The sequence below is a fragment of the Vulpes lagopus genome, chromosome 12, assembly GCF_018345385.1.
Source record: "Vulpes lagopus strain Blue_001 chromosome 12, ASM1834538v1, whole genome shotgun sequence".
Classification (NCBI taxonomy): Eukaryota; Metazoa; Chordata; class Mammalia; order Carnivora; family Canidae; genus Vulpes; species Vulpes lagopus.
In genome coordinates, this window is record NC_054835.1 from 43874219 (window position 1) to 43896723 (window position 22505).

At 53.0% G+C, this 22505-nt stretch overlaps 1 protein-coding gene across 1 annotated transcript in view; it reads left to right on the plus strand.

Annotated features, from left to right (window-relative positions):
• The first annotated feature begins 11572 nt into the window (after positions 1-11572).
• The window catches only part of CRHR1 (corticotropin releasing hormone receptor 1), a 48906-nt gene continuing 37973 nt past the window's right edge, over positions 11573-22505 (plus strand). The window contains exon 1 of the mRNA XM_041724049.1: positions 11573-11831. Coding sequence (XP_041579983.1) covers positions 11799-11831 — 33 coding nt within the window. The 5' untranslated portion in view covers positions 11573-11798. The remainder of the gene's footprint in view (positions 11832-22505) is intronic.

Sequence of the window (22505 nt, forward strand, 5' to 3'; positions counted from 1 at the left end):
CCTGTGGGGGGGCGGGGGGGCGGTGTTACTATGAGAGGCAAGGCAGGGACATGCAAAGGGAGAAATGAGAGATGGAGACACAGAAATGAGCAATTGCCACAGGCTATGCTGGGTTAACATCAGAGGTTGCCACTGCCCAGGGGTGGTCCCTTGAGGCCTCCCGCAGCTCCTCTCCCACCACTGCCACCCCCAGTCCACCCCAGAGGAGAGGGGTTGCCCCCACCCCAAGTCCCTGGGCCCATGAGAAACTAGAGCTGAGTGCTGGGCAGCCTGGGAGGGCCAAGTGCTCACTCATTGACAAGATGAGCAGCTACTTTGTCCACACCATATCCTTGTCACGGGAAAGAGACCCAGAGCTGGCAACCAGGGACCCCTCCATCCCCTCTGGCTGCACCCCTGCACTCCTGAGCACCTGTGATCAGCACAGATGCAGGACATAAAAAATGAGACAAGTAGGGTGGCCTGGCAGGAGCAAGGCCCTGGCCATCGGTTTATTCATTCATTTGACAAGTATCTGTTGAGTTCCTGCTATGAGCTGGGTGCGGGTCTAGGTGTGTAGGAGTGTAGTTGTGATCAAGGCACAGAGTGTAGGGTCGCAGGGAAAGCAGACTTTGGACAAGGCTGTTTCGAGTGCTAGGGTGTGTTTGCAGAGCTAGTCTGCAGCACCAGTGAAAGCTTCCTAGAGTGAGAGTTTAAAGTAAAATGTCCAAAAACAAAGCTGAGGATTCTAGAGTTGAGATGAGGAGTTGCACGTGATCAGTGGCATGGGGAGCCCCTCTTGTGTGTAGTTTATTGGCATCTCCTCAGCCCTCAGTCTTGGCCTCAGTTTTGCTTGCACTGGGATCTTTTTCATTTTAGCTGCCTCCACTGGGCTAGAGCTCAGTGGGGCTGACTCACAATAAACAAACCTTCCAGAGACTGACTCATACACCAAAATGCCAATTTGTTTTTCTGTAATGGAAGTATATTTGGTAAGCTGAGCCTCATCGGCAGTCTGCTGTAGGATTAGAAAGCCGGGTGTGAGTCTCAATGCCACATTATACCAACTAAGGAAATACAGGCAAAACATAAATCCTCTTTGAGCCTTGGATTCCTCATCTGAATACAGAGACAATAATAGGTACCCAGGATTGTGATGAGGATTAAGTGAGCTATTGCCAAGTAAAAGTACCTCATTTCACTATAAGAATATCTTACCACAGGTTAGTGGTTTCTTAAATTTATGCAGTTTTTAGAATAAATAATCAATGTACATGGTATGAAATCCTAAAGGCACCAAAGGATAGACATTGACAAGTGAGTCTCATCACTGTTTTTCACCCCTGCCTGAATCCTCAGCTACTCAATTTTTCTCTTTGGAAGAAACAAGTAATTATCAGCCTCTGGTATATTACTTTGTCTTCAAAGAGACTTCCTTTAGGAACACCTGGGTGGCTCAGCAGTTGGGCATCTGCCTTCAGCTCAGGGCATGATCCTGGAGTCCCAGGATCGAGTCCCACGTTGGGCTCCCTGCATGGAGCCTGCTTCTCCCTCTGCCTGTGTCTCTGCCTCTCTCTCTCTGTCTCTCTCTCTCTCTCTCTCTGTGTGTGTGTGTGTGTGTCTCATGAATAAATAATAAAATCTTTAAAAAAAAAGAGACTTCCTTTATATTAGAAAAGAAATTCATGGTTTTAAAAAATCCAAAGAGAACAAGAGGGAACATAGGAATGTTTTCTTTCTCCTGAGCACCCCTAAGCGCCTGAGCTCATACCCTAGAGGTGACTGTGGCTGCTGGTCTCTCGTGTCCCTTCACAGGCTAACCATTGGTACTGGTTCCAGATGCACCTTCAAGGGAGAGTCTGCTTTGGAGACCAGGTTACAAATGAGAACATGCAAGATTAGTCAGGAGGTGGGCAGAGGCAGTGGGAAGTTCCCAGGGGACATTTCTATCAACCCAGGGCCATGGAATGAATTGCATTTTTCCACTCCAGAGAGATTTATCATCCACCCACCCAACCACCCACCAGTCCATCCATCCAACCCTTGCTGGCGGGGCCCTCAGCTATGTGCCGTGGGAGCACAAGATGAATGAGTGAAGCGTGCTCTCTTCTCTTGCATCTTCTATCAGCAGGTCAAAAGACATACATCTGTGGATTCATTTAAGTCTGAAGGGGACAGGAGAGGTCTCTTGATATATATATACCTCTAGCTACCATTACATTGCACAGATAAGGAAACCGAGCTCCAAAGAGATGTGACTTGCTAAAGTCACACACCAAAAAGGCCTATGGGCCAGGGCTGGAAAAGGCAGGTCTGGAGACACAACCCTAATATAAGACGGGAACTGGTGCAGGAGAGAAGTGCGCTTGGAGTGTGTGGGATCCAGGGTAGAGGTTCTAGTCCTGAAAGGGGGCAGGGCACTCAGGCAGCTGGTGGAACTTGAAGACAAGCACCAAGGCAGGGAGCCTGGAAGCTGGATATTTATAGGGAGGACTCAGAGTAAGCATGGGGATATAGGCTGGGCAGGAGACTCTTCTCCAGCTAAGGGGCTTATCCTTGGAAGTTTAGCAGCCACAGACCCCCAGGGTACCCATCAGCATGGTGGGAGATACCTAGGCAGGGCCTGGCCTTGCTGTTCTTTGTCTTGGGCCCCTGCACCTCCTGCCCTCCCCTTCCCCGTAGCAATAGCTTTCCAGTGAGGCTTGGGGAGACCCCCAGGCCTCCTCCTGGCATCTCTACCAGCCATGCCTCCAGCTGGATTCCCTCCATGAGGGTCTCTGCTCATTTGTTGGAGGTTGCCTCACATCCTGTCTCCACCCCTTGCTCTGTCCGTCCAGGCAGGCCCCCTGGGAGGCCTCACCATCCCTCTAGTTCACTGGAGTCCCATGCAAGAAAAGACTCATTGTGTACTGTCTCACATTTGCAAACTCAGTCTCTGAGCAGCCTGCATTGACCAAAGTCTTAGCAAGAAATGCACAGCCCACTTGAATAAATTGAGAGGGATTTATTAAAGAGACTGTTCACAAAGATTAGCACAGAATGGGGAAACCATAAGGGGTCATGCAGTATCCTGAGACCAGTGAGAACTGGCTCTCCTGAGATCCAAAGGGACAAGGGGAGGAAGAGGTTACCAGAGAGGTTGCCATGAGAGCTAGCAGGGGCCCTTGATCAAGGGACACAGCCGTGCCATGGCCACCCCACAGGGGGAGATTGGGATAAATACCCCAACTCACTCTCTTCTCTTCAACTGATCTACAGCCAGGGCTTCCTATTGGCTGAACCCAACAGGAAGTGGGAGGGTGAGGAAGTCAATTGGTACAGTTCACACCACTCAGGGCTGGGGCACACAGCAGGTAGGGAAATGTGTAGGGTAAATATGGAGGGGCAAATGGAAGGTCCCTGCACAACCACCATGACCTCCTTTGTCACTGACATAGCCACGCTCCCTTTGTGCCCTTGCGAGTCCAGCCAGGCTGCTTCCTGCAAATGGATCTCCCACCTGTCTCGCAGGCAATTCCCTCTCTTCCTCCTGTCTCCTCTGCCCCATGACTCAGGAGCTCTCTGTGTTCCCCCTCCAGCAAGCATGCAGGTAGGATGAAAGAACTTCAGCCTTTATCATCCCCTTGTCCTGACCACATGGGATGGAACCGTCTGGCCAGCCCCAGGCCAGTCCTCTCATGTAGGAGGGGCCCGTGCAGCATGAGGCCTTCCTCTTCTGAAATGAACTGCTATGGTGTGGCCATTAGGCTGAGCCCTGGTCAGCACTTCTCTGGCTCAGGCATACATGGAAGTGCTGGCCCACATCCAGCTGAGCCACTGGGGCCTGGCCAGATGGCAGCTAGCAAAGCGAAGGCTGGCTCTGAGCCACAGGCCTGGCTTTGGAAATCAGGCAGTGAGTGGCCCACGGGAGGCAGCATGCCTACAGGCACCTCAAGGCAGGAGTATCATGACCCAGCCCCCATCCCAGCTAAGGCCAACTGGACCGAGGCCTCGGGTGCATTGAGTCTTGCAGGAGCTACAGGGCCTCAGCCAGGCCCGAGGAAGGCAGTGTGGTGCAGTGCGGAGTGCAGGAATCTGGCAGTCAGGAGACTAGGCTCTGCCCAGCTCTGCCCCCAATACACTGGGTTTTGGAAACACTGCTTGCTGCTCTGGGAAGAAACTTTTTTAAAAAATGACCTCTACTATACACCTCTAATTTATAAAACTGATCAAACAAAAATGCAGCCTCTGAGCCCCCTCTTCAATCTTTCCATAACCACTTCCTCCCCCTACTTCATCTCTGACTTCAGTCCCTGAGGCATCACTTCAGAATCCCGGAGTTCCACAGAAGATGGTTTGGGGGCACCTTCGTGGCTCAGTTGGTGGAGCATCTAATCTCGATTTCGACTTAGGTCATGATCTCAGAGTCGGGGCTCCCAGTTCAGCGAGGAGGCTGCTTCTCTCCTCACCCCCCATACCCCCCTCCACAAACACTCGCGCGCTCTCTCTCTCTCAAAAAAACAAACAAACAAACAAACAAACAAACAAACAAACAAACAAATTAATCTTTAAAAAGAAGAAGAAGATGGTTTGGAAACCCTGGCATATGTGCTCCCTAAGTGGTCCCAGGCAGCCCTCACATGCTATGATTTTTTTTTAGTGCATAAAAACAGACAAAATGTTACATAAAACTCCCATGTACCCATCACCCAGATTCAACAGTTAGCAACTCACGGCCAACTTCGTTTCATTAATATCCCCACCCACTTCCTTCCTTCCCCTATCACTTTAAAGCAAATCCAGACATCATGCCGTTTCATCTATAAATATTTTAGGTTGTGTCTCTAAAAGATAAAGATTCATTTTAAATACATAACCACAACGCCATTATCACACTTTTAAATATCTAATTAGAATTCATGTTTCCAACTACTTATTTATAGGTCTTTTTTTTTTTTTTTTCCAATTTGTTTGAATCAGAATCCGAGCAAGGTCCTCACATTGTAGCTGGTTAATACATCCCTTCAGTCTCCCTGTCTTACTCTGTGAGTTCTAAGTGGCCAATGGAGGTCAGGGTGACCAGTTTCCCTGAGTTTCTCTGGAAGAAGTGAAGACATTTCTAGCAAATTGGAGGGCAAATCTGCTCTGCCCTGAGTTCTTTTTAAGGCCTGTGGGGAGGGGAGGGAAGAATTGAGGCTCAGTTCTGTGGTTCCCCACCATGAAGGTGTAACTGCTTGTTTTGAGGGGCCCCAATCAGAAGAGGGAGAGCTACAGTGGTGGTGAGAAGGAAGGGTCCGGGAGAGGACAGGTGCCTACAGAGTACACTGCCCTGGAGGCAGGATCCTGGGGTCTAATCCAATGATAAGACCGATCATCAACTATAAACATTTCGTTTGGCATCTGCTGAGGCGCAGAACTTTGCCAGAGGCTGGGACTACTGAAATGAAAAGGAAGCAGTATGTGCCCTCCAACGAGCTCACAGTTCTTCAGGGAAATAGATAGGCACCTTGTATATTCAGCCTCTAGACTTCAATGAACCCACCTGTAAAACAAGAATAATAACACCTTACCTATTAGACCAACAGGTTTGTATGAGAACTTCCTAGTTTTAAATAGGATTTTAAGATTAGGAAAAAAAGGACAAACTCTACCTGTAAAAGAGGTGGAGGTGGGAAGTCTGAGCACTATCCTGGGGGAGGGTGAGGAACATTCACAAAAGACCTCAGAGTCCTGAAGTCCTGCGCTGGTTCAACCAACTACCCAGCTGGGGGCCCTTAAGCAGATCCCCATCCTACCCTCTCATGCACACCCCATTGGTGTTACCCCAGTGCCTTCCCTGGAGCCTCATGTTTTGGAAATCATGGAGTTCAGGAAATGTAGAATGGTGAACTCTTGCGTTTCTGTGGTTTTCAGACAGAATAGAAGGTGGATTCCATGGAATATAGGCCCGTAGAAAGCCCAGGTTTCTGCTGTCCATGGTACCAACTTCTTGCCTAGGCCGAGGTGTCTCGACCCCAGCACTGTGAATATGTTGAGCCAGATTAATTCTTTGCTGTGGGGCTGTCTTGTGCACCGGAGAATGTTTAGCAGCATCCCTGGCCTCTACACACTAGATGCCAGGAACTCTTCCCCACTTGTGAAAACCAAAAATATCTCTAGACTTTGCCAAATGTTCCCTGGGGGGCAAAAGCCTCCAGTTGAGAACCACTAGTCTAGGCTAGAGGGATGCTATTTCTCTGTGAAGAAATGTGAGTGTGTGCCCTTCCTTTTGACTCTGCACAAATGGCCAGCTAGCGCCTCTGATATATTTTCAATTCCAGAATGTTCCTAAGGTGTCAAAGCTTCTTACTTCAGTGCACCTTTAAAAAGTTTTCTTAAAAACAACTTCAATGGCCCTCTTGGTCACACTTTTTTTTTTTTAATTATTTATTTATTTGAGAGAGAGTCTGTAGCTAGAAGAGGGGAGGGGCAGATGGAGAGAGAGAGAGAATCCTCAAGCAGATTCCATGCTAAGCATGGAGTTTGATGCAAGGCTTGATCCTAGGACCCTGAGATCATAACCTGAGCCAAAATCAAGAGTCTGTCACTCAAATGACTGAGCTGCCCAGGTGCCCCTTGGCCATACTTAGTAAGTGCAAAAATATGGTAATTGTACCCAGGGTAAGCACACCTGCCCTCTATTGGTCTAGGCTCAGACTGGGGAAGAGGTGGGGGAGTCAGTAGGTCACCTGAGACCTCTGTGGCTGAGTGGCCCACCTTGCCTGCTGTCCCTGCTGAGCTTGTCCCGTGGCTTGCCTTTGCTCTTCCCCTTTGTCTCTCCCCTGGGAAAGTAAAAGGAAAGAATGATTCTAGAGGATCGTTTTCTTGAAGCCAGGACCTTCTCTATGTGATATCACAGCTCCCTAGGGGTCTAGGCTCAGGTCATGTCTCTGTGGTACATTGGAAATACGTGGAGTGAGAGCTAGGGACATCAGGCTGGAATCCTGACTATGCCAAAGCCAGCTGTGTGACCTTGGGCAAGGGATCAACCTCTGAGCTCAGATTTCTTATCTGTAAATCTGTAAAGGCTATTAATATCTCTTGTTTACAGGGTTGTTATAAAGATTAAATGAGAAAATGTTTGTGAAAGAGTTGTGTGGTACAAACTGCCATGCAAATCCTAATTACTATTGTTATTATCTGTTGTTCTAAATGACAGAAGAAATAATATCACGTCTCTTATCTAAGGGGATCCACAGCCTGTCCCCTTCCCCCCTCAGTTCTGCCCAGCCTCACCCAGTCACTGCACCCATCAGTGCATCACTTGTCCCCATAAGACCAGTCTCTTCCCCTGACCCATACTTGTTCCTCTGGCTGTGTCTCTTAAGGGGCCCTCTTGCCTTGAAGGCCTCCTCTCTTCTCTACCTGTCCATACTCACGTCCTTTAATATCTAACTTCCAGTCTACCTCCAGATTTTAGATTTTAACTCTGACAAAGAGGGTGGGTGAAGACCAGTTTGCCCTCTTCCCCAAAATGAGCTACCTATAACCCCCAAATCCCAAGACAAAGTTATGCTCAGTTGTGGGTAGATCTGGGTGAATGATGATGATGGTGGTGATTTATAAGATTTAACAATAAGAGCAGCTAACATTTTTGAAGCACTTCCCATGTGCCAGGCACTGCGCTAAGCACTTTACATATATTAACTCATTTATGGAGTGCTGGCTGGCCATACGGGATTAAACATCTGTCTTTGCCTCCAGAGCCCAGCACAATACCACTTCCTTGGTAGGGCCTTCCCCACTGGCCCCAGGCAGAATTAATATTTCTGCTTCCATGCCCACAGTGGTTGCTCTATTATTGACCTAATTTCACTAGCTTTTAATTATTTATCAGAGTGTCTCCTTCTACTCTGTGAACATCTTGAGGGCTAGGCCCTTATTATATTCATCTTTATTCATCTTGGTATCCAACAGTGACTGTCACATAGTTGCTGCTCATTAAATGTTTGTTGAATGAATGCACAGATGGATGGGATAATTAATACCATCTCCCCTGATATGCATGTGATTTTATAAGCTACTCTCACCAAAAGGCCATTTTCCTGATCTCACACTTGAGAAGCATTCTAGACCAGTGCTACTCCAAGCATGATCTGTCTGAAAATAATTTGTTGTCAGTCCATGACAAGGTAAGTGCAGAAGTTGACAGTAATCGTCTAGAAAATTTTAGGTAACTTGACAGAGTAGTTTTATGTCCACTGGATCTAATAGCTTTAAAAATTGGGCTTTTATTTTGTCTGTTTTTATTTGTTATTTCTTTTTTCTAATAAGTCATCCCCACTGTATTTTACGATCATATCATTTAGCAACAGATTGAAATTTAAAAATCAAGAAGTGGTTTTTCTGCACAAGTAGTTTGAGAAGTATGGCTCCAGACCATCAACTCACTAGGATACCCAGAGATAAAGCCAGAAGAACCCCACAGGCAGAAGGGGTGTGTGCTCAACCCTCCCTTGCCAGATCCCACCCATCACTGCTTGTTCACATCTGTCTCTCCTAATGCTTGGAAGGACATGGAAGTGTCTCTTATTCCTGCTTAAATTCCTCATTTTTCTCCTTTCTTCCAAATCTGGCAGGTTAAATGAATGAAAACTGACTCTGGTCTGGGCCTGGACAGGAAGAGGAGAGGGCAGACCCCTCTTCTGCCCGAGGGCAGACCCCTCGGTCAGAAGAGAGTCTGGGAAGGGAATGGTCAGATAGAGCAGGGAGCTGCCCTTAGGAGGGTGGGGAGGCTGCTAAGGAGACCACCCTGAGCTGTCAGGTGGGCTGGCTGGAGCAGCTGGGGCTGAGATGGGGGAAGGGCACAGAAGGCTTCGGACTGGCATCTTCACCAAAATCAGCAGATAAGAGCCAGGCTCTTGAGGGTGGAAGGAAGCAGTTTCATGACAAATGAAAGGGAATATGGAATCCTTTTACAGAAAAGATGTTATACAGGAGGCTCTCATAACTCCCCCCAAGCAAGGGGTCAAGGCCAAAACTATAAATAAGTAGGTAATGGAGTGATACAGAAGGCCCCCTCTTCTCACCCCAGGGTGGGGATGGAGTGTAGATGTTAAGTCAATGAAATCAAGACAGACAGTCAACATGGGGGTGGGGGGAGGAACTGTACCATCATTAGATGCTCCTTTAGAAAAAGAAGGTCTGAATCCCACACCAAAAAGGCAGGAAGGGCAAGACTTCATTACAGCTTAATCGATGGCATTAGCATATTTAAAGATCAGGTCAAGGGGAGGACAGTGGGACTCAGAAAGGAAGAATTTGCTGGTGTTTATTAAACATTCAGAAACACAGAATCTGGAAATCTGGAGCTGTCTCATCGCTGGAGACTCAGCTGTAAGGCTGGGCAGGGCTGAAGAGCCAGGCCTTAACAGGGCCTGGGCAAACCTCCCTGAGGGCCCACAGGCTTCCTCTCCTCTGATTCCACAATTCACTGCTGCTGTGGCCTTCTAATGAAGAATTCTGCTCCCATAAAGAATTGCCTAGAAAGGAGGGACCATGAGGCCCATACATTTGAGCATCAGGTCCATTCAGTGATGATGATAATGATGATGATGGTAATAGTGACTGCAGCTAACCTTTCCTAAGTCCATGCTATGTGCCCCAAACCATTCCAAGCCATTTACAAATATTAACTCACCTAAACCAACCTACAACCCTGTGAGGTAAGCATTCCTATCCCTATTCCATAGATGAGAAAACTGAGGCACTGTTAAATAGTTTTCAGGTTTATACAGCTTGTAAAGTGGAAGAGCCAAGACTCAAGTTCAGGCTCCGTGACTCCAGAACCAGCACTAGGCTAGACCACTTTGCATTTAATTTTTGTCGAGAATGATAACATTGGCAATCTGGCTGGTGCATCCATCTCTTTTGGGCTTGGTTGGCATGAGTGTCCTGGATTCAGCATGACCAGCTCTGCAGCCCTAACTTAATGGGGGGGATCTGCAAGACTCAGGACTGTGTGCTTCATCTAGAAAGTGCCACCCTGTGTGGCTAAGCCAGTGTGACCAGCTGGCTTCCAGGGCAATGCCCCTCCCCACTTCAGCCCCCAAACCCTTTCAGGGCCCACTCCTCCAGGCACTTTGAGCTGGGAATCAGGAACCTGAGTACAAGGCTCACCAGTTATGGGACTCCGGGCATCACCAGTCTGCACCTCAGTTTCCCCGCAGGGAAACTGCCTGTTGAACCACACCACCTTTTACAGTAGCTCCCTTTCCGAGTGAAGAATCAGCTGGGCCCATGAACACGCTGGTTCTTGCCTAATGTGATGAGAAGTGAGTGGAAAGGAGGAGGGCGGATGTGTGGGCGCAGCAGCGCATGGAGTCCAGGGCAGTTAAGTTCAGAGTTTGATTTCAAAGCTGATTCGCCCCCAGTCTGCGACCATCCTCCATCCCCTGCCAGGGAGTCCTCGGGCTCGCTCTGAAGGGGCTTTGTTGGCGCTGCAGGCTGAGGCTTTGCCGGGTGGCTCCACCTCTCTCTTCAGCTCCCCCGTGGGGGAAGGAAGGGGTAGGAGAAGTCAAAAATTCTGTCCAAATGGAAGGGCTGGAGAAGAAAAACTTAAGGGGCTGGAGGAGGTGGGAGCTCTTCCGGAGCTGGGCGTGGAAGTGGGGAGCTAGGGAGCCGCGCAGGTGAAGACCGCGGGGCCCCGCGCGGCGGCTGACCCCTCCCCCGAGGGTTCGGCCGGCAGGGGGCGCTGCGGCCTCCTCCACGCCCCGCTCGCGGGATGCCTGGCTGCGGTCCCCGCCGCCGTGCTCCGATGCCAGCGGGTCCTGCAGGGCACTGCCGTCTCCCCTTCCCCTTAGGGTTCCGAGCGCCAGCCCCTTGCCTGGACCAAACTGGGCTGGCGCCTAGTTTGTGGAATGAATGAATGAATGAATGAATGAAAATGAGCGAACGGCTAAATGAGAAGGATTCGTCCCGCAGAGCTTCGCGTCCCTGCGGGCACCTGGTGTGTGGGTGCCCACGACTCTGAGGGTCAGGTGCAGCTCCCGGCCCCGCTGGAGTGGGGGCGGCGGGGACCTTCTCCGGGCCGCTGGGGGGGGGGGGCGCGAGCTGCCCAAACGCAGTTCGCAGCTCACCCGGTTTCCGCGGCGCCTCTGCTCGGTCTGCCCTATTCTACAGTCTCCAGTCCTCTCGCTCTCACGGACTCACCTGAGCGCCCCCGATGCCCCCCAGGCTCCCTGGACTTGCCAAGCCCCGACCTCAGGCCACGCGCGAGGCGGGAGGCGGGAGGCGGGAGGCGGGAGGCGGGAGGCGGGAGGCGGGAGGCGGGAGGCTGCTCGGTCCCCCGCCCCCGCCCCCGCCCCCCCATCCCGGGCTGCGGCGGCCGCCACCGCTGCCCGTGCGTCCCGCCGCCTGCCGCAACCCCGCGCGCAGGGAAAGGGGGTCAGCACCGCCGGGGCGCGGGGAGCCCGCCGGGGGCGCGGAGGAGGCGAGGGGCGCGAGCCGAGGGGCGCGGCGCGGAGGAGGGACCGGAGGGGAGGGGACAGGAGGCTGGAGAGGGGAGGGGACGCCAGGCGAGGGGGCGGGGAGTCGAGGCGCGGAGCTGCGCGGGCCGAGGGGGAGGCGGCGGGGACGCCAGGCGGTGCCGGCCGGGCTGAGTCAGGAGACGGCGGCGGGACCTGCCCGGGGTCGGCAGCGCGGGAGCCGCGGGAGCCGCGGGGCCGGGCCGGGCACCTCGGCGCCGGGCAGCGACACGGGAGCCCGGCGGCCCAGCCCGCCCCAGCCCGCCGCGGCTGGCCGCCCCCCTGGGATGTCCGAGGGACCCCGGCGTCCGGGACGGTGACCGAGCGAGCCCGACGATGGGACGGCGCCCGCAGCTCCGGCTCGTCAAGGTAAGAGCGAGCCGGTCCTCGCTCGAGCGCGGGCGCCCCCATCCCGGCTGCGGGAGCGATGGGGGTCACCGGGAGGGCTGGGCTCGGGTCCCCTCCCTGGACCTCTGGAGCCGGCGTGGCGGGGGCGGGGAGGACTCCGGAGGAAAAAAGGCATCATTGTGGCGAAGCTGCTGGGATGTTGACGGAGGAAGGGGTCCGCCCACCCGGGCCCCTGGCTGCGCGCGGAGCATCGCTTTCGGCTGGGGGAGCGAGAACTTGGTTCCACCGCGCCCCTGTCCGCGGTGCAGACCCCGACCTCGGTGCTGGAGGATCTGGAGAGGGGCTGGCTCCCCACGGCCCCAGCACCCCCTCGGCGGCTCCCCCGCTGCGCCCGGCCCCGCTCCATTCCGGGGAGCTCCTTCCTGCCCCTTCCCCTGCTCGGAGAGCGGCGAGTCGCGGAGATGAATGTCCCCGTGTCTCCCAGCCTTTGGTCCGCACCGCGCTCTCCGGGGAGGAGACGAGCACCGGCGGCGGCCGCGGTTCCTGCGCTGCGGCCGGCGGGCTGCGCCCCGCGCTCGCTGCCCGAGCCCTGCCCGAGCCCTGCCCGAGCCCTGCCCTCGCGGGTCCCCGCGCCGCGCCCGCCCCCGCGCCCGCCTCTCCTGTGCCCGGGCCGGCGACGCGATCCCGGCGCCCCGAGTTTAGGAGAAGTCACCGGACCGCACATGCAGTGTTTGCCGGCTGAAGTTCGGGGGCGACCGGAGTGCCCGCGGGCTGCGTCCGCCCGGGCAGGGGGCAGGGCCGGGGGTGTCGTCGGTCCGGCCCGCGGGTGGCTGCAGCCGCCGCTCGCAGCGCCGAGCGCGTCCCTAAGCGGCTGGGCTCGCCGGGTGCAGGCGCGTAAGCGGCACCGGAGGGAGAGGCGGGTGGGCCCCGGCACCGCTGCCCGGCGCCCCGGACTGCAGGGTCGCTGCGGACCACCTGGGCTGCAAACGCCGACCACCCCGGCTTGACCCGGCTCAGGGCGTTTAAAAGCGATTACGTTGAAAAGAATCGAATGGATTTGGGGGAGGGGTGCGGATTGACTGAATTTCATTTTTCCATCAGTTATTAAACCAACTGTAGGATATACCAGCTCACAGTGGTTTGAGGGAAACCACCAAAATTTTAAAATGTAACAGCTGCCAGTTGGGCAGTGGAGACGTTACCAGTTACGGAGGCTGTCTCCAGCCTCTCTCCCTCCTTCCCCTCCCAAATATTTATCAGAGGTTTTTAAAAACAAAACGGCTGAGGGTTGGTCTGATTGAACCCGTATCCCCTCCTCCACCTGTTAACTGAGGACCAGGGGTGAACCCAGAGACTTATTTTCTGGGTAATCAGGGGACTGGGGAGGGAGGGAGGAAGAAAAACATCGAGGGAGATTGAATAGATGGTATTAAATGGGGAATATTTTCCGGAAGGCTAGTGTGTACCCAACCTTGCTCTGAATTCACTAATCAGACTGAATTGGATCTTTTAAATGGATTCAAAGAATTGAACTACAGGTTTGGGTTTTTTGTTTTTGTGTGTGTGTTTTTTTTAAGATTACATGGTAAAAGGTAAATGTTCTTTCTCCGTTCTTTCTTAGAATCCTGTGCCATTCTCTGCTTAGAATCGTCACGTTTTTCTAAAAGAAAAGAAAAAGACTTTTTTTTTTTCCTGTTGTTATTTCGTGTGTGTTTCTCCTACTAGATGGTGAGGTGTGTGCCCTTTATGTCTGGCCTAATGAACTCAGTAGGTGTTCAGTAAATACCGAATGAGTAAGAGGCAGTGAATGAATGGGCAGCTAATGCTGGTTTCAATTAAATAATTACTTTTTTCTTCTATTTATTAGCATGTACGAGTTGCTGGGTGTTGTTCTACCTGCTTTGCAAATATTAAGTCACGTAGTCTTCATAACAGCCCTAGGATGTAGGGATTATTACTGAGGCACAGAGAAGCTGAGTAACTTATTCAAGGTCACACAGCCTAGTGAGTAGTGGGACCAGAATTCAAACCCAGGCACTATTGTTCCAACGGTTTGTTTTGTTAGCTTCAATCAGTGAATATTCTAAACCACTTAAATCTCACCCTAGACCTCTGCCAGATGAGAGCTCAGGTAGTTCTGTTAGTTTGAATCTAGGGGAGTTAATCCAACATCCAGCTTGGTCCCCAGCAGGTCAGCCAGCGTTGGGAAAGGACTCACTCTGGGGCCCTTATTGTGAGGCTTGCACTGCCCTGGTTACAGGGGGCTGGGGGGAAAGTGGATGCAGAGAAAGAGACGGTGAAAGACTGTCTCTGCCTCCAGGAGAGAGGGAAATTGAGCACCTCTGGGTCAGCTACCCACCAGCTGCAGCTCCTTGTAGGGAGACCTGAGTGTGGCTCCCAACAGTGGGCTCCAGGTTGGGCTCCAGGTATGAGGGTGGAGAAGGCAAAGCCTAGAGGGATAGAAAGGAGATTGAGTTCTGAAGGCGGCGCTGGTTTTATTGTTGCTATTATTGTTCTTATCATAAGAGCAATCTAGCAGTGTCACACAAAGTCTAGAAATCAGAGGGAGCAATTATTACCTCCTTACCCTCCTAACACAGCTGTGCGATCATTTTTGAGATAATCCCTGTAGGCCCTTTCTCAAGTGCAGGTTTGGGCACTCTCGTTACCACTGGGCACATCGTCTTACTGTGTCACGGCCCACGTCTGTCCCATGTGATTCCCGAGCCTCCAGAGGGAGCTTGTCAACACCTGCATGTTGCCTGCGAGTGGATACACTTTGGATCCTATACTGGCGCGCATTTGGACTATTTCAAGTTCTTTTTTGACAGATAACATGGGGCCACTTTTTTGAGGGGAGCATTGGCAGGAGGGCAAAAGAGTGAGCCCATGGTGGGGCCGTGGGCTGCCACAGACCAGGTACAAAGTAGGAGAGTGGGGCTGAAAGCCAGCCGGGGCCCTTCGGATTCTATATAAGTCTCCAGGGGGAGGTCAATCCAGTTTTCAAGGAGGGTACAGACCCGTGGAAAAGCAGGACACTGACCCAGAGTCAGTGAGGATCAGCTCAAGTGGAAAATCCATTTCTCACCCTCTCTGACATTTGCTCCTCAGAGAGCATCAGCAGCCAGCGGGGTTCAGCTGCACAGAAGAAGGAGTTTGGGGGGTCCACCGTGCCCCTGGCAGCACCCCAGGCACCCATGACACATGCCGTGCCCACAATGTGTGCCAAGGACATGGGCCCCGGCCCCAGCCATGGTGTGGCCTGGAAGGAAGGTGTTAGGCACAGGTCCGATTATTTCAGCAGTTTTGGGGGTGGAAGGACCCCCAAAGGGATTTGGCAAACCTGACTTCAGTTTTAACTGTGCCTCCAATCAGCTGTGTGACTTAAGGCAGGTCACCTTCCCTGCCACAGTTTCTCTGTCTGTAAACAGGGGTATTGAATTAGATTCCCTGGTACCTTTCACATCTCTGTGCAAGATCTGTTTCCAAACACTCCTTAGAGCCATGACCTTACACAGGAAGAGTGAGGTGCAGCAGATTCACTTCCCAGCTCTGTTCCTCCCCAGCTGTGGGACCTTGGTACTTGGACTCAGTACCCTGTGTGAGCTTGAGCATCTCCAGCTATGAAATGGAGGCAATACCTACCCGCAAGGCTGAGGTAAGGATGAGAGGGTTCATATGCAGAAAGTACCTGAAATAGCACTTGGCACAAAGTTTGTTTTCAGAAAAAGTTACAAGGTGACTGCTCTTCAGACAAAATGGGATAATGCAAGAAAGCAACTAGGAAGGGCCTTTGGATGCTCAATATATAGCATTTTTGCATCTTTCACTTTTCACAGCACCGAACCTGATAATCCACTGCACGTAGTAGCCATTTCACAAATGTTTGTTGATTGGATGGATGGCATTATTGTTGCTCCTTCCAGTTTACTATTGTATGATCAGAGTGGATCTGTTGCTGGTTCCCACGAGATGCAGATGTCATGTCAAAACCACCGTAGCAGAAGAGCCATCTCAGGGCACCTGGGTGGCTCAGTCGGTTAGGCGTCGGACTCTTGATTTTAGCTCAGGCCCTGGTCTCAGGGACTCTGTGCTGGGCATAGGAGCCTTCTTGAGATTCTCTCTCTCTCTCTCTCTCCCTCTTCCTCTGTCCCTCCCTACCCCCCCCCTTAAAAAAAAGGTGGGGGGAATCCCTGGATGGCTCAGCAGTTTGGCGCCTGCCTTTGGCCAAGTGCGCAATCCTGGAGTCCCGGGATCGAGTCCCCACGTCAGGCTCCTGGCATGGAGCCTGCTTCTCCCTCCTCCTGTGTTTCTGCCTCTCTTTCTCTCTCTCATGAATAAATAAATAGATAGATAAATAGATAAATAAATAAATTTTTTTAAAAAAAGGAAGAAGAAGAAAAGAAACAAAGAAAAGCCATGCCTGATGCAGAAAACTGGAACTGCCCCTTAAGCCCACTATTTAAAAATGGAAAGGAGAAAGGCAGGCAGGCAAAGAGCAAGCAACAAACAGCCAACGCAGCACCCCAGTGATTTAGAGGATCCATGGAGGGTAGAGCCTTGGCTCTATCGCCTTTGCTGTGTCTGGAGGACAGCTAGTTGGTAGCTGGGTGACCTGGGGCCTTTCGTGTTTCCTTCTCGGTGCAGAGAGAGGTGGGGTGATCAATCCCAGCTCCGACTCTCCTCTAATCAACCATGGAATCAACGAAAGGATGAGTAAGCCCATTTTGGAGCTAAGGCCAAGTCTCATTTTTAGCTGTAATTTTACATTCAAAGAATGAATTTCTTAATTACAAATGACTCCTGTTTACTTAGATTCTCAGAGTCCCTTGGAACTAACATCACCGAGTCCTTTCTCAGTGCTTGTCTTCAGACTTGCTCTTGGCCAGCCAGCCCTCACTTCTGCCCAATGTGGCGGTCAGCATCTTCTTGCACGGGTTGGAACATCAGATGAAGCAGATGTGGGCTCCAGGCAAGTTAGGTTATCACTCTGAACCTCAGTTTCTTCATCTGCAAAAAGGGAGAAAATAGCACCCACTTTATGAGATTAATCCTAATGATTTCACGAGATGTCAGGTGTGAAATTAAGCACAATTGCACAGTGTCTGGCTTAATAAATAATTAGCTCGAGTAGTCACGTAATAAATCTTACCAAATTTTATCAATCCAAAGAAGACCATCAAAGGAGAGATGAGGGAATGGGAGGTGGAGAAGGGAGTGCTTGGCAATGGAGAATCTCCTCCTGTCCCAGAGTCCTTCTCACAGTCCCTGAGGAGAAGGGATGGAGTCACCGGCTGTCAGCTGAACACAAAGGTCAAAGGACAGAGGGGCCTGTGATTATCCCTCTGAACATCTGACACGTAAAAACATTTGATGATAAAAGTAGAGACGTGTAGGGAGGGTACTACAAAATGATTAACTCACTGATGCAATTATTTCGAAAGCAACTAGCTGGAGTCTATTAAGCATCAGATTATTAACCATTCCTTTCCAGACTCAATGGTATCTGCTTCAGCAAATGAAGAAGGTGAGGCAGTGTAGTGGGGGAAGCCTTGGGGAGCACAGACATAAACTTCGTTTTCTGTGAAATGGCCACGTTGAGATGCATTTCTGGGAGACGGGTCCTGTGTACACAGAACTGCCAACTCAGATGCTCTCGCCAGACGTGTTCTTTGGCCAACCGTCCACGCAGCAGCCATGAAACTGTTTCAGGGACAAATGAAGATATTTGTGAGTACCCTGCCTGCCCTATAAACACAGGCAGTTTCATGATCCCACTCTGGCCCCCCTGGGCCCTCAGGGAGCAGCCCCAGTGAGGTGCTTTGAGGAGGGGTTCTTAGGGTCAATCTGTTTCCAACCTCTAGCCAACCTGACTGGGAGCCAGGGCACCTAGGTCAGAGTCCAGGACAGAAACTGGCCAGACTGGTCCAGCTGCTTCCCTAGCTTTGTTCTAGGCTGTCAGACTGCAATTTGGAGTCTTAAGAGGTAGTGGGGCTATCCTGAGGCACAGTGGGAGACTTAGTTGAACCTTCAGGACCTGGGAGGCGGGGCCTCTGGGACAATGTACTGCTCAGCGTGCCTGGCAGGTACCTGGAGCCCAAGAGCCTGGGTGATGGGCCAGGGTAAGAGATGGCTGCGACATTTCATTTACGGCAGGGACCTCCTCTCCTTTGATCCGTGTTTCCCCAGCCTCCTGGGTAGAGTGTGGGAAGGGTCTGGTCATTTCCAGAGGTGCCAGCCCTGACAGCATGGGGACCAGACAGAGCAGGGTCCGCAGAGGGATGCAGGGCTGAACTCTGCAGGCTGGAGGAGGAGACTGGGTCCAGGAGGGGTGTGGCTACCCTGGGGGGGGGGGATGGAAAGCCCTGGGCTGCCTAAGGCACCATTCTCAGTGGTCCAGGCCCCCTCTCCTGGTCCCCCTCCCCCATCGCACTAACAGAAGCAAAGGCCCTGCAGGCCATGGAGCTGTTCAGGGTGGACAGTTTTATTATATAAGATGGGGGCCTGCAGAGAGGCAGACAGAGACAGAACCTAAAGGTGACGCAGAAGTGGGTATCACTGGCTAAAGTTGGCATAAGAGAGAGAGATCAGGACAGAAAGGCCTAGAGGATGAGAAGAAGGAAGGGAAGAAGGGAGAAAGAGAAGAAAAGAGAGAAAGAGGTGGTAGCAAGATAAAAGACCTGCGGGTCATTTTTGGTCATTCTTGCTTTGTGCTTTTGTACTCCCTACCAGCCCAGAGAATGTGTGCCCCTGCTTCTGAGGCCAGAGATAGCATTTTCCCTCTTCGTTTCTTTCTTTCTTTCTTTCTTTCTTTCTTTCTTTCTTTCTTTCTTTCTTTCTTTCTTTCTTTCCTTCTTTCTTTCTTTCTTTCTTTCTTTCTTTCTTTCTTTCTTTTTTAAGATTTTATTTATTTATTTGAGAGAGAGATTGGGAGAGAGCACGGAGAATACACCAGCACAAACAGGGGAGAGGGAGAAGCAGGCTCCCTGGAGAGAGCTGGGAGCCTGACATGGGGCTCAATCCCAGAACCCTGGGATCGTGACCTGAGCCAAAGGCAGACGCTTAACCGACTGTGCCACCCAGGTGCCCCATCCCTCTTAATTTCTTATAAGAATCATCACCCCCTGTCCCCAGCCTTCTGCTTGGTGCCTTGGTCAGCTGACCGCAGAACCCAGGAGAGCAGAGATGCTCTGAGGCTCACTGCGGAGGCCGCTGATGCTTGTGCGCAGAAAGGAGCTCTCCCCTCACCCTCACCAGCCTCCCACTGCCCCCAGGGCTGAGGTCCCCTCCCCAAGTTCAGAAGGAACTGAACCTGCTGCCTTTGTGGTTCTAACTGCCCCTCAGTGTGTAGTCTGTATGTCGGTCTGTCTCTTTCATACACACACACACACACACACACACACACACACACCCCAGAATTCCAGGGAGTGGGCCACTGTTGCAGCATTTGCAATAGCATGCCCCCACCTGCTACCCCCGCAGATGGTCACTGCCCCATCCTGTCTTCTCTAAGTACAGTTAAGCCAGCAAGGCTGGTGTGTGGCAGCCACCAGCTTGAGGCCAGGGCTGGAGGAGACTCTCAGAGGGGCAGCTGGGCACCCGGGGGCTGGGCTGCGGGTTCACAGCAGGTGGACAGTCTCCATGGTCACTCCCTGGGCCACACGTGCCTGGCTCGGAGGCTGAGAGTCTGGCCCTCGGAGGGAGGCCTGTGTCCTGGACTTGGTCTGAGCCCCTGCCCTTCCCCCCTCCTCCTGCCCTTCTCTTCACCCAGCTTCTCTTGGCCAGATATGCCGTGTACCTAGCTGCCTCTGTGCCAGGGCCCACACACACGGCCCTACTAAGTCCTCCTGCCCCATTCTAGAGGTGAAAGAATCAGACACTCCGGGCATCCATCCATCCTCTGGCCCTCCACCCAGTCACACTGTCCTCCTTTCTACCCACTCCTCACCCCCAGAAGACTCCTTCCTAACGGCTACCCTGCCTTTGGCCATGCTGTTGCTCCTTGTGGGGCTGCCCTCCAGTCTCTGCACCAATCCTGTCTGCCATGTCCACCAAAGTCTTCCTGAACTATCCCTACCACCTCTTCCAGGAAGCCCTCCAATCCAAGTGTGTCCCTCACTGGTTGTTTCTGTGCTTGCTGTGTCTCCTCCCCCTTGTGTGAGCCTGTAGCTCATGGTGGGCTCTCAAACAACAGGAGACCCTCTGGTTCTTTGGTGTGACCCCCGCCCCCCACAGGAGGCTCAAAACGATTGCTAACCAGACCCCAGACGGACCCCTAGTCGCTCATATCCCCTGAGCCCTTGTTCCTCCCATAGATTCTGGGCTCTGCTAGCGCCAGGAGGAGTCCCTTAAAAACAAAAACAAAGGTCCCCGGCACCTAGGCCAGTGCCCCACGCCGGCACGGCACACCACAGATGCGGAACTAGGGGGAGGGCATCTCCTGGTTCCTGCTCCCTGCTGCACGTTTGTCTGTGCGCGTGGAGGTGCTATGGCGACAGGAGACACAGAAATGACAAGCTAGACAGATAGTTCCTCTGCCTCTGCGTGTGGATTTATGACTCAATGGCGCATCGAGTGCCACGCTGTCGGCGCCACTTAGGAACATCCAGCGATTCCAGTCCTGCCCTGTGTTCCACCCCCATGCCCGCAGCACTGGGGACATTTGTCTACGGGTGAAAGCCAGGGAAGCATTTGGCTTCTTGAGGGGTTCTGGGCAGGGTTGGTGGGAGACATTGCTGGAGGGAGACTTGGAGCTGGGCTGAGGACAAAGGGGCAAGAACCCTTTCAGAACCTGGGGTCTTCAGACAGCAGGGCGCTGGGCCCCAAGCAGGGGCCGAGGAGGAAGCGTGGTGGTGCCTGGGGTTCCCTCTGCAGCGCTGGCCCGGTTCTGCTGGTAACAAGGCAGGAATAACCAGGCGAGACAGAAGGGGGCAGAGGACACCAGAGGATGGGAGTGGGCCTGGGGATCCTGTCTTTCAGTTCACATCCCAACCCCCCAGGTCCTTATGTTAGGGGTTGGGGCAACCTCTGTGTGTCTCTCTCTCTCTCCAGTTTGCTGGGTCCCCATAGCCCTGCCATTAATGCTGCTGCCAGGTTGTGACATGCAGGGCGCAGGTGCCATGGCAGGGCACATGTGCGCCCCTGAGAAGCTGAGCACCCCCGAGGAAGGAGCACTGTCGCTAAAGCCAAGGGGGCAGGGGGCCTGGGGCTGGAGCGAGCTTTGCTATGTCCTGCCTGGGTAACCCTGGGCAAGTCACACAGCCTCCCCGGCTTGGTCCTCCTCTGGACCATGAAGGAAAATAAAGGAGGAAATGCTATGTAGTGAGGGGCTCGCCCCCAGTAAAATGTACTGAGTGAGACCTGCTGCTTTTACGGGGGCGGGCGAGGGGGGGTGCTCCTCTAGCCTCTTGCCTCCCTGGACACTGGCCCCAACCAGGGCGCCTCCTCCATGGGGCCTCCATGATAAGCCAGTTTGCTTTCCTCCAGCTAAGGTAGGCCTTCTCAAACGGGCTGTGGGGAAGGACCCCATGGATTTTTCCAATCCATGGCAGGCTGGCACCTGGCCCCATTGCATGTGATGACTGTGCAGCCTGTACCACACGCCTGCCCTGGAGAGGTGGACAGCGTCTGAATTGGTCTAACCCTGTTCGATGAGATGCATCTATTGACAACATGTGAGGAAGTCTGAGCGAGGACAAGTCACATCAATGTTTCCAAATGCTTACTCCGAGTGACACACGCTTTTCAGCCCAGCACCCAACCCAACTTCCCTTTGCGAACCGCCTAAAACCCTCCTTTGGGGCCGGAATTTATGACCTGGAATCCCTGGTTCACTTTTCTGGGGAGCTGGGCTGCCGGCCATGCTCTGCACCTGTGCGCCTCCTGCCGTCAGGACTCCGGGGACAGAGCGGCTGTCTTCTGGCCGTGGGGGTGGGATGGGGGTGGTGGGGGGCTGGGGGACTGAAGCAGGAGCAGCTCATGGCCAGGAGGATGGAAACATTTGGTTTCCTCGGAGCCCTTGCCCCTGGCAATTCTGTGTGGGCCCCTTCCCCTCCTGCTTCTCACTCACCAACCTGCACTTTGTCACTGATTTCTGGGGAAGACTCCTGACCTTCATGGTCGCTGTGCTGTGGCGAGACGGGGGAAGCCCTTCCTCTGTGGTGGGCTCACCCCAAAGCTCACAGAAGTCAGCCCCACGTTGGTTGTAGCCCTTGGCCCTGGGCTTGCCCAGGATAAAGGAACCTGACTTCTGCATTGCTCCAGGGCCCAACTCTGCCTCCCGCCTCCCCGGGTGGTGGCCCAGGGCCCATGCGGCCCTGGAGCCGCGTCTGGGTGAGCCTTGCTCCCTGGTTTTGGGGAAGAGACTGCCACTCGCCCTTCCCTGTGCCGCTAGTTTTCAAGCATTGTCTGCACACCCCCCACTGGGCATCACCAGGACCGCAGTAAGGGGAACAACCTCCCGTCTGCCCAGCTGGCCAGGTGCCATCATTCCCATGGGTCCCCTGCTTTCAGCCCGAGGCCAGGAGGTAAGTGAGTGACTGGTCCAAGGTCCCATGGGGCATTTGCTGGATAGAGGGAGATCAGGGCCTCTTTTTGTCCTGCAGACCTGTCTCCTTTGTTCCCCCATTCTTTCCAGGGTCCCCCTTTCTTCCCCACCTGCTATTCCTCCTGCCAGCTTCCATGATGGGCCGGCAG